The sequence below is a fragment of the Ambystoma mexicanum genome, chromosome 6p (assembly GCF_040938575.1).
Source record: "Ambystoma mexicanum isolate Mex_15411 chromosome 6p, UKY_AmexF1_1, whole genome shotgun sequence".
In the NCBI taxonomy this organism is placed as follows: domain Eukaryota; kingdom Metazoa; phylum Chordata; class Amphibia; order Caudata; family Ambystomatidae; genus Ambystoma; species Ambystoma mexicanum.
In genome coordinates, this window is record NC_090935.1 from 1,118,785,069 (window position 1) to 1,118,797,823 (window position 12,755).

A 12,755-nucleotide genomic window follows, 5' to 3' on the forward strand; every position below is an offset into this window, starting at 1 on the left:
CCAAGTAGGAGAAGCTTGGAGGTGGAGGTCAGGAGAGAAGAGGTAAGGTCAGACCACTCTGAGAGGAAGAGGCAGTCTGGGCCAAGTGGCCTATAGATGGTGGCCAGAGTCAGCAAGAGGATAGGAGAGACACCAAACCTGCAGACCAGGCATTTGAAGGAGGAGTAGCACTGAGTGGGTATGATAGTAGCAGGGACCCATTCAGGGAAATCAGGGCCACTTCGCCCCCAGACCGGCTAGGCCTGGGCTTGGAGAGGATCTTGTAGCCGCCTGCGCGGAGAGTCAAAACTCTTGACAAGTTGGCCCGTGAACCACGTCTCGGTAAGAGCGAGGATGTTGTGGTTGTGATCTTCAAGCAGTTGGCAGATGTGAAAGGAGTGTTTGCTGGCAGAGCGAGAGTTGAGGGTAGCTAAATGGAGCTGGTTGACACTTTTAAAGGTCTTCTGAGGAGGGGTTGAGGAATGTGGTATGTCCGTCTGTGGTGGCAGAGGGGCCAGACGGGTGGCAGAAGGAGTGGCTGGAGAAGGAAGTAAGTTGATGAGGGACGGAAGACGCCCATTAAAGAGGAGGAGATTTGGCTGAGAACCCTGGACCATGACAGTGCTATTTAGATAGACATTAATGATGACCCTAGAGGAAAGGAAGTATACTAAGAGTACTTCCCAACGGGTGCCACCATTAATGGGAGAGGAAGAGAAAGGGGAGAGCATTGAGACCATATGGGGAATCCAAATGTCTGGAGAGGGAGCAACAAAGAGGATGTCAGTGACAGTCTGCCTGGAACGAGCATTGACATAGGTGTCAGCAATGGGCAGGCCTGGATTGGAGACCAGGAGATCCTTCTTGAACCTTTTCGTTCCAGACTTCGAAAGAGGAATAGGATAGGTGATCGAGTAGCAGTTAGAGAAGATAGGGGAGGTTGAAAGCGCCATGGAGGGAGGGTGCGGAGAGGAGGGGTTGGAGCGGTAGAGAGGGATAACCTACAGTGCACAAGACCATACTACAACACAGTCAGAGCAGAGCAATAATCTAGAGTCAAGTGTCCAGGATAAGCGAAAAGCTGAGGGTCCAGCAACCACAGAAAGCAAGAGACCAAGGGAGTTGTCTGGATAGAGGGGAGAGATCCTTGATGGCGGGATAGAGGGAAAAGCACATTTATAAAACAAATGCAATGCAAGAAGATTTGACTTTCCTATATAGAGGGAACAAGTCTAATTGTCAAACACAAAAGAAAATGCAATAATACTCAGATTTACATTATACAGCATGCCCCCTAAGCCTGAAATGCTGGTCGGTCCCATTTCAACCTTCTTTAAATGCAGTGGATTAAATGCAAACAATAGGAAAGAAGTCATTCTTTGACTCTGAACTGGAATGCTTCACTTATTAGACCTCTTCTTTCAGCACAGAAGATGAGGGGCAGAGGAGTTTATAGTAGCCCTGCCTGTATCATGCCCCAAACAGTGAACAGCCAAGTTTGGATCTAGTTATGTTGGAATATGTCACTCTCTGTGACTTAGGGATTGCTAAAACAAGTATAGAAAAAATACATGTGTTAGCATAGTGACCTTTACAAGAATACGTGCATGATGCTTTTTAGTCTGCTGCATAGGGGCTAATGTTGGTGCTAGTCTATGCGCATCCATAGCATTATTTGAAGAATGGTAGTCACACTGTAGTGTAGCTTACACTTCATTAAAGGTTACCCTACAAAATGCCTTATACGATTCTTATGATTCCCTCGGTCACTTATGGAACTGACGCCATGCTTAACCTTCCGTCAGAGTTATGGCCAAAATTGGAAGCCCTGTTCTGGAGGAAAATTCTTGGTCTCCCTAAATCAACTCCAATAGCCTCGATTAGGAGGGAATTAGGCCTTCTATCTCTGGGAACCTCTGTCGCACTGAACAGAGTCCAACTATACAGGAAATGTATAACGCCTGGGTCGCCATACGCCTATCAACTGATAAACCAGGAACTCGAATCAAAATCGTGTAACTCACTCCAGAAATGGGAATCAAACATGCACAATCTGCTACACCTGGCTGAAAGTAGCAAAGAAGAGCTGATAACCAACCCTGCCAAAACCTCGAAAAAAATTAAAGAGTGGGACTGGATACAAACCATAGAAACCGCTAACAAATATAAGCTCACCAGTCATCTTCCCCCCTTTTTCAACAAGTTGGACTCACTGCAAACTTATCTCAAACTTTTTCCGAGCAGACGAGCGCGTCTATATTTTTTGAAAATACGTTTGAATCTTCTGGCGACAAACGAAATCTTGGCAATCAGAGGGCTATCGGAAACTAATCGATGCCGGTATTGCAAATCGACTACAGAAAAAGAGACAATTCGCCACCTCCTCTTGAACTGTCCAAAGACACGTGACATCCGTGCCATTTACTTGAAGAGCATCATCTCTGACTTTGTATCGTTAGACGAGGGAAACTGTTGGAACAAGCTGATCGCAGGCGACAAACCTGGCTGGGCTCTAGCTACGGTTAACATCATGCAACACATCATCAACATGACACCTCCTTAAGAAGCTTCGAACCTTGATCCCCGTCCACTTACTGCTTACATATGGGTCCAAACTGGCGAAATCGCCAAAACCTTAGAACTCGTCTTCATGGTGCCGTTTGGTGAGACTTTGTTGTTCCCACCGGACCACCTTGGTCAACCCTTCTTCATCCTTCATCGACATGGAGAAACATCTATGTACTTGAACATTAGACATTGTCCTGGAAATTTCCTTCAACACCAACCATTAGTTCCTTTTTCTTTGTAAAAATCCGTAGCGATTAAATACAAAAAAAAAAAAAAAAAAAAAGTACCTTTTATGAACTTGTGGGAAACTAGTGGGATTTTTCAACCAATAATAAGACCTTTATAACAACTTCTATGACATCGAAGTATTTATAGAATTCTTATGAAATTGTATACGTTTGAAGTAGGATTTATGTCCGATCTTATAAACATTTTCAAGTTGTGATTTAACTGGTGAAAACATTGATCTTTCCTTATTCAACCCCTGTTTAATGCACTTCGCACTTCGTCAAGACTAGACAGTGAAGCTGGGTCTCAGCATGGGGCGTTGTAGCCTGTTTCTCTACGCCCACCATTAGAGAAACAGGCTGAGAAACCGCTCTACTGTCCAGTCCTGCGTTTTAGACTGTGTTAACTATTTAAGAGCTAAAATACCTTGAAGATTCTCCTGTTTTCTTGTTTAACATATGGATGTAGCTTATGTGCAACAGTATTTGGTTTATTCATATTCATTTTGTCCCACACTAACCCCAAGCTGCATTGCTGTTTGGGGCTGCAGAAGGATCTGAGATTGCAGCTTCTACATAGTATACATAACAATACATTGTTAAATAGGTGGCATAACTATCGGTAACAGCTACATTTGTATTGGTGCCTACAAGTTTCCATTGTTAGGTTATGTGGCTAGTGGTTAATTTCCATTGCGCTTCTGGTCAGAACAGGTATATGCCTATTCCCGGATTGCGTAAAGTGTGTGCTGTTACATATGTTCTGGGTAATTGTGTTCCATAGTGCGTTGTAACTACTCATACCTTCCTGTCCCTTCTTTTTTTTATCCTGTCCTTGACACCATGAGTAGGATGCATCTGCTGATGGTATTTTCTGTGCCAGAAGGTATCTTTGAACTTCTAAGCTCTTTGGTGCTGTTCTGTAAGCATTTAAAGGCTAAGCATAGTGTTCTGAAGGGGATTCTTTGGTGGATTGGAATACGAGAGACTGAAAGTCCTTTTTGAGAGTGAAGATTGAATACCCATGATCCCCATAATGCTATGTCCCCCACATGCCATTTTGTATTTCATTGTGAATCCTTTCTCTTATAATATGAATGTGCTCATGGCTGTTGCAACGGAAACGCACTGAGTTAAGATGGTTATGACTTTACACAAATGCTACATTTCAAGGTTTTTGTTGCGTTAAATCTGCACAACTTAACTGCACCTTAACTAAGGTTTTTTCAGTGAATTACAAGGGTTTTGTTATACCATAATATTTTTACGGGCCACTAGGCATGACCTTCACCCATGGCCAGTGGCCCCGGCATTCAGCTATGTCCACTGTACATGTTGCTCCAATGTGTTTCTTTTGGACCCACTAGGTGGCTACGGCCTGTGCTCGTGGCCACTATACATGCCTTTTGAGCCCACTAGCCAGGGCCTTCGGCCATGGCCCCTGTATATTTTAAGCAAAATAAGAGGTGATGGCTGGAAGGTTTAGAATAAGTCTCAAGCTCTAGCATTACTCTGGGCAACCCTCCAGACCATAGTTCTTTCCCTGCCAAGCCATTACAAAAAGGGGAAAGACCATATGCAAATCAGGCTTGGTCCCACCCCCGAAGGGGTAGTCCAGCCCGAACTGCTAAGTCACATCCCTTCTGCACGAGGCCACAAGCATCCCCAGACATGTTTCAGCATTGTTGGGCCTCATCAGTGAGGAGTAGCTTGGGTCTCTAGGTCCAGCAGGCACGGGATCCACGTCTGGGCATAACCGTCCCATCGGGGTGACAAAGCAAAAACAAAGAGGTGATGGATGGAAGGTCTAGAATGAATATTAACATCTGACATTGCTCTGGGCAACCCTCCAGACGTCGTTCTTCGCCTGCCAAGCCATCATAGAATGGCCTTTGACATGTCCACTTTCCATATTTCACCATTCAGTTCCTTAACGTAACCCAGTACCCATATCCTTTGGCAACAGCCATCATCCCCCAGACCCACCCACCTCACCGTAGCTGTAAAATTCCTCTTTTTTTGTATTAATCTCATTTTTTTAACACTCTCTATTTTAACAAGCGTTTTCTTCTCATAACCATGATTAAACACCCGTGAATAAGCGCAGTTATTTTTGTGTGATGCACTTTCATTCCCAATCCCGTTTTCTACTATAACCGTGGTTATCTTCAGTTTAACCCATGTTATGCAAAAACGTTTGAGATCTGAACTTGGTCCCCAACTCCCCCCAAGTCACCATTTTCTCATGGTGTCCTCATTCCCCCTCCCCACTTCTAGCCTAATGCCATTTCATCCTTTTTCCTCCTCCAACTGGCATTTTTTCTACTTTTTGTTTTCGGCTAACCCCGGTTATACCTATTATCCTGGTTATCTCTCGCATTGAACAGAAAATAAAATGGGGGCTTTTTCATTTCTGAAAAGCCTTGCCAATGCCTTGCAGGACACATATATAGCTATAATTTTGGGAGAAGGTGGCACCCCATTCCCCATCAAATATTTTACCAACTACTGGATGGAATAACCCTAGACACATCCCAGAAATCTAGTCAACGCTTTGTTCCCAAGTTATTTCGTACCTGTTCCAATTCCATCCAGTGGATTTTGCTGTGCCTTGCGCAGACATTTTGACTTTTTCTCTGTGGGGAAATGAATGGGAGTCGGCAAAAATCATTAATTTTTTAACAAATCTTTCCCAAAATGTACAATGTCTTTGGGACTGTGACAAACTTTATTTTTGCAATATATCAGCCAATTCGGTCATGCAAGTCAAAAGTATCTGCAATAAAATTTTTGGGTTTCCCATGGAACTTGATACTCAACTATAGTGCAGAGACTGACGCACTCTAATATCTTTTTTAGAAGAATCACGAGTGGGGACGAAACTATGGCCACAATTGCTGTAATTAAAATTCTTACAGAATCTGGCTTGATTAGGTTAAGTTGGTGATGTGTACACATGTTCGTTTTTGCTTTTGGTTTTACTTCCTCTACTGGGGTGAATCATGAAGTGTGATGATCTTTAATGTAACTTTTTACTCTTTGTATGAACTTGTGTATTGATTTGTGTAAGGTTGAGCATGAGCAACCAATATCACAATAAAAACAAATATATGTTTTGTTTAGTCCCTGCTATATGTCCCAATTTTTTAAACCATCATAAACGTGCTCACCACTTGTTCTCATTTTAGTGCTTTATACAGGCACCTTTCATCAGAATGCCTCCATGATCTCTAAATTGTTGCCCATCTTCTTCAAATGATTACAAATACAAACTTTGTGTAAAATGGAATGGAGCCTACCCTTTTGAGGATATGATATGATATGATATGATATGGTATTTGTAACGCGCCTATACACAAGTGTTACACTTTTTATAGATAGGAAGTAGAATGGTCCCTCCCCAAGAACGAGGGATTTCATTCATTTTAACTATCATAGTAAATGGGGCATATTAGGTCTGGTGAGGCTTCCAAGGCCAGATTGCTCAGGCCATCATAGCCAACTGCACAAGAAGCGGTTTTCTTAAGAAAGAATGACAATAGGGCCAAAAGGTTTGAGAAAGGAAATTCGTTAAAATTCTTTGTGGGAAGAACTGAATTTTGTGTCACACACTTTTGAAAGGGACCGAAATATGGCAGAAACAGTTCATCTAGTACTAGTTCGAAGATTTATGCCTACTATGTTCATGTGACGTGTTATAGGTGTTGGTGTGGAGAGGGGGCAGAGCATACATGCTACTGTCGAGTTCAAGACTTGTAATGTTACTAAAGCTTTAACAAACCATTTTCCCTATGTCATTACCCATAAACCGTGTATCTTGCATAAAAAGGACAAAGTGGTTTCCTGACGTATACACCATATAAACCGTGCTATATTTATGTTTTTCAGTGGGAGAATTTCTGGCTTTCTATGAAGAGAACACTCGAGAGTTTCTGTTTCCAGAGCCAAAGCTGACCCCTTCATACCGTGGGGTGGACAGAGAGGTGCTAATGAAAACTGTCCGTAATTTCCCTGTAAGTGTTCTTCTATAATTCTTATTAAATATTGTTTAAATATGATTTAATTGTTCAACTTCAGCATTCATTCTTAAGCACTAGGTGTACATCAAAAAGATTTTTGAACTAAAAAAGATTAGTTTTTCCACCTTAAGGAAAATCGTTGAACTGTGTAGTAAAGGAAGAATGGATGACTTCATCCACACTCAGAATGTAATCATGGCAGCCCTGAACATTGCTATTGCCCCCTTCCTAAAACTATATGAGACCATCAACGACTCATTGAATTCGCTCCATGCATCGAGCACGAATGTGAAGAAGCAGGTAAATGAACTTGTCGGTTTCGTGAACAGACTGGACGCAAGACTCGAGAAGGAATCGGACATCTCTTGCCAATGGCAAAATCGCCTATGTGATCTGGCCCGTCAGGACTCAAATGACAAACAGCTACTTATGGAGGCCATTTTGGAATACCACAAGTGGATCAGGAAATCCACAGAGATAAAAGCTTCTTTGAGTATGAGGCCATTAGACAACCAGCTAGGGAAGCATCTAATCAAATCTCCAGTTACAGAGAATGCTCCGAAACAAGCCTGGGGACCCCTGTTTCTGGGAAAAGGCCAAGCAGGCACTGGGAAAGCAAAAACACCTTAAATGCTAAACTGGGCAAAAACGAGGCAAAACCAAGTTATTCAATATTTCAAGACCCAAATCAAGCGAATCAGCCCATAATAATGAACATAGATTGCACTCCTCCTCAAGCCCTCCTAATGGCCTCTGAAAAGAAAACAAAAAAACAAGCATCCAAACGAAAAGAGAAAGGCTCTCAATCTTTCTTAAGGAATATTGAGACCTCGCCCCGGGAAGAAATGATACCCCCAGCTAAGAAGCCAAGAAGAGAAATGAAACTAAGTCAAAAGACTCGCGACCAGCCCCTACTGGAATCAGCTCCATCAAGGGGATCTGTCCGTGACCAAGTCCCTGTAGTGGACTTGGACTCTTCTGATTGCTTGAGTGACCTGATTGAAATAATTAAGAACAATCAGGAGGAGGAATCTTGGGAGAACATCAGCTTGACAGGCTGACAAGTCATAGATAAAAATTCAAAGCCGGTGGATAAAGAGGAAAGAAAGTCCATAGACAGAAATACACCGGAAAAAGGAAAGACCGAAAGAAGTATTCAAAGGGTAAAAGTCAGTTGAGGAAGGCCAGAAAGCTGACTGACCTCCTATGACAAATGGAGGATAAAAGAACATTAAGGACTAATCATCAAGTTGAGACAGCAAGACCGTCTAATCGGAACGACACTGAGCACCACTCACATACAAGAACTCAGGATCCATTAAGATGTTTGGAATATCGAAAACAACAAAGACGACACGAGAGAACAACATCCACCAGGTCAACCAGTAAGTATGAGAAGAGAGGATACCAAAAAGGCTCGACCAGATTTTTCAAGAGAAAAGACCCTAAATTCTACCAAGTAAAACTAGAAAGGACTACAACAGATCATAAGAATATCCTCTTGAATAGAAAAAATAAACTAACACTGCTGAATCAGCTGATATCGTCAGGGAACCTACTACCTGATGATATAGCAATCAGTGAATTTACAGACGAATGTAGATTGGATGTTATCACCATTCACTTAAGATCGCAGAGAGTAAAGAACTTAGTGATGTCAACAAAGGACAACCTGCGGGACATAGGCTTCAGGCTTAGTATGTTGCAGGTTGAGGGGGGAAGACAACGGCCGAAGGAATAATCTCTAACCGGGCAAGAAAGGTCCAACCATAAAATCAAACCAGTGGACTTAAATCCATCGAAGCACCGGCAAAGGCATCCTTCAAACACCCAAACCAAAAAATCCTTCGTACCGAAGAATCCCGCAGGGATAGGTCCGGTAAATTTTTCCAGAGGGACGACCATCTGAAATCCATCCCCCCCATTGAAGGACAGTATTCTGACCAAGTTTAGATACACGGTAGATAACTCAAGATAACTCAAGATCAAAAGGGAAATATTCAGGAACTGATGACACCAAACAGGCACAGGGCCAAAAGAGAGTAACAAAGCCAGACATCAGGTTGGAAAAAAATAAGCAATAGAGCCTGCAGGATGGAACTGTACGAAGACCTCTCCTGGCCTCATGGAACACCAGGAGTTTTGGACATCTATTTTCAGGGGAAAGCGACTTTTTGAGCAAGTTTGAAATTATATGCTTGCAGGAATCTTGGTTAAGAACAAGCCCACTATGTGTCACAACCCTCGCCCAAAACCCCCTCAGGCAAACCCATTGGCCAGGTGGAGTCAGGACTCGGGCCTCTAGAGCCTGGCATCCTCTTCAAAAGCCCTCATGGGAACAGTCCTGGCGCCTATGGCGCCAGGCTCATACACCATGAAGAACAATGTGCTTGGGAACTACTTTATTGTATTGTCAGTCAACATGGAGGCATCCACATAGCTTGGTTCCTAAGAACCAAGCTATGCGGTCTAGTGTTTTGGGTGTGGTAGCCTAGGGACTACTTTACCTGGACTATTTTGTTGGGGCTATTTAAACCACACCCGAGCAAGACAACACGCTTCGCGTTACTTTGCAGCTTGCAACGTGACGCTCATCGTGTCCAGCTATTCCATCGAACCTCGGAGAAGCAGAACCTGCAAGGAGACAAAAGGAACATCATTAGCAGCAGCATCTTACCTGCAGTCTCCATCTTTAAACACTCGCAGCTACTGAGAACAGCTTCCTTGAATCTGCACGCCTCCCGGACAGAACGACCTGAAAGAGGAAGATAGAGGCAGCATTAAAGAAAGCAGTAGAGACATTTACAAATTACGAACTGCTCAAAAGGCTTAACTGGCTGGTCGCTTCTCGGCTGGCACCACTCCGGACATTCCACTCGCGCTGAAGAACACCGCGACCTACAAGGAAAGAAAACACAGGTTAGCAAAGGCAAGACTTCGCAGCGCTGCGCATAGCGCTTACTTACCGCATCATAGCGCTCTAAATGCGCCATCATTTACCAGCCGGGCTCAACCAAGCCAGTTCGCTGCGCTGAAGCTCCGCATACTTAAGGGAGAAAAAAGAGACATTTTAAACAAAGGGAGGCATGCAGGATAGCAACAAAACTAAAGAACAGCAATAAGACCTACCTGAACAATATCAAACGGGCCGGCGTCAGTGAAGTAACTGGACCGCACACGCCCATGAAAGACAACGCGTCCCTGCAAAGAAGGCAAAGAAGGCAGGACGGAGAGCACGCCTAATTCTACCACAAGACAGAACCTTTCCCGCAGACCAAATCACGGCAAAGCTGAGAAGCATACCGGCGAGTAACCCGGCTGGGTGGCGTCCCTGTGGATACCAGGTGAGCATAACAGAACGCGAATCCTACTACAACAAATCCACCTGGGCGCCATGGAGACATCAGAAATTGACCAATTGGCCCAATTACTAGGAGAGCTTCGTGCTGAGGTTCATTCTGCCCGACAAGAGACTAATGCTCTCCAGAGAGACCTAATAGTAACCAAAGAACGCACTGAAGAGATTAGCAGGCAATACTTGCAATCACAGGCAGCACAGACGCCTCTACCTGGAAGCAATCCAACGATGCAAAACCCCGCCATACCACCCACTCCGGTACAGATCACGTTACCTGGAACAGTGCCCCTGGCACCACCAGAAAGGTTTTCAGGCGACCCACGGAAGTATGCAGCATTCATCAATCAGTTCTGCCTTCATTTTATTTGTAGGCCTGGAGCATTTCCAAACGACTAAGCTCGGGTAGCTTTTGTCTTATCATACCTGAGTGGTAGTGCAGCAGATTGGTCGGTGCCATTGGTAACACATGACGATCCTCTATTAAATGACTTTGGGGGGTTCCAGAGAGAAATGGAAAAACGTTTTGCTCGCCATACCCAGGAACAAGCAGTAGACAATAAACTCTTGTCCCAGGGGAATCATGTCACGATGCATACCCCCGGGCATCCAGACCACGTCCATCAGCCTCGGGAGCAGGCATCATGTTGCCTTGAGAAAACCCAGCAACCCATGCTAGGGGCTGTCTGGGTTCAGTCCTGGCGCCATAGGCGCCAGGCTCATAGATGCACACTTACCTGATGGAGACCATGCTGCAAGAAGATCCAAGCCATACTCACTGTTCCACGCAGCATCTCTTCGATCCAGCGCTGTCTCCATCTTTACATCGCCGAATCCCGGCACCTAAGGGGGACAAGAAACAACAAGGTGAGCAGAGAGAACAGACAGAGACAATCTCTTTAGCCGCCATATGCTTACCTGATTTTACCGCCGGAGGTATTATTCATCAGCATCACATCTTCTTTTGCCGCACCTGTAAGATGAGGAGAAAGCAGCAAGTTTAACCCTTGGCATTATTTACCGGACAGTGTCGGGTAATACAGACTTTTACCGGAGCGCTTTCAGCTGTCAATCTTCTTATTGGGTCAAAGCTGCAAGATAAAAAGAGGAATTGGACAGGAGTGAATTCTAGACATTTTGAACTCTTAAGAACTACATACTTACGGTTCTTCGCCAGGACCTTTTGGAGTCAAGATTCGTCTACAACTCTTCCAATATCTTCAGGCCAGTGAAGTAACTGGCCATCATCGCGCCCCTGCGTGCTTCGCAGGATGGAGGGCTCATCCTTCAAGAATATAAGGTGAGATTGCTGAGAGGGCACTTCAGAGGTGATTAGTGGGGACGACAGTGGGGGTGCTATCACTTGAATCCACAAGTGGCTAAATCCATCCCTCCACTTGTAGGAGAATATTTCTACGGGTCAAGCAGACAAGATTCGGAGGGCAGATTCAGTCAGTCATCGCTGCACTATGCATCACGTGGGTGGAGGCCGCAGCAGTCTGGGTCCTACCGATGCCCCTGTGGGAGCCAGGTGAGCGTAACAGAACGCAAAGCCTATCTACAAATCCCCACCCGGGCGTTATGGAAACCTCAGAAACCGACGAACTGGCCCAATCATTGGGGGAACTTAGGACGGAAGTGCACTCCGCTCGCCAAGAGACTAATGCCCTCAGAAGAGAACTAATTGTATCGAAGGAGTGCACAGATGATCTCGCTAGACAACTGCTGCAAAATCAAGCTGGACAAACACCCCTACCTGTTTCCGGGGGAAATCCAGCTCCTGTGTTATCGAGTAACTCTGTGCAAATAAACCTACCAGGAAATATTCCACTAGCTCCACCCGAACGCTTTGCCGGAGATCCCAAAAGGTTCGCCGTGTTGATGAACCAATGCCGCTTGCACTTTTTATGCAGACCAGGAGCGTTCCCAAACGATCAAGCCAAGGTAGCCTTTGTATTATATCTCAGCGGCAGTGCAGCTGATTGGTCAATTCCACTAGTTACTCAGGATGACCCAATTCTTCGGGATTTTCAGGGCTTTCAAACAAGCATGGAAAGACTATTTGCCCGGCACTCCAAAGGACAGGCCCTGGATAACGAACTCTTGTCCCTACGACAGGGTAACCAGGATCTGCTAACCTATATCACAACCTTCAATAGATTGATAGTGGAAACCGGATGGCCTGAGGAAAAACGAATTGCATTGTTTCATCGTGGACTTTGGGAAGAACTTAAAGACGTCTTTGCTCAAGTTGTGAACCCACCTCAGGATTCCGCAGAGTTTATAGACTTAGTGGTCCAGCTGGATCATCGACTCCAGAATAGAAAGGCTGATCGAGCTAAGTTCGAAAATTGGGTATTGGTTAAATCCAACGTTGCCCCCAAAGGAACAGATGCATCAGAACCTATGCAAATCGGGGGGGTCAAAGGACCCTTAGCTCAAAAGGAAAGGGAAAGAAGAAGACAGATGCAATTGTGTCTGTACTGTGGAACCTCAGGACATTTTCTACGGGATTGCCCTATAAAACCACCCAAGAAGGTGGTAGGAGTTGCTGATAAAAGCCCAAAAGAGCCTGATTCGGAAAACGACCGTGCCCGACAAGCGTGG

The 12,755-nt window shown here is 44.7% G+C and overlaps 1 protein-coding gene across 2 annotated transcripts in view; it reads left to right on the forward strand.

Moving 5' to 3' along the window:
* SPATA6L (spermatogenesis associated 6 like) overlaps positions 1-12,755 on the forward strand; it is a 721,724-nt gene that overhangs the window by 278,010 nt on the left and 430,959 nt on the right. For both annotated transcript variants that reach the window (XM_069625723.1, XM_069625724.1), the window contains exon 5: positions 6,663-6,787. In XM_069625723.1, coding sequence (XP_069481824.1) covers positions 6,663-6,787 — 125 coding nt within the window. The remainder of the gene's footprint in view (positions 1-6,662; positions 6,788-12,755) is intronic.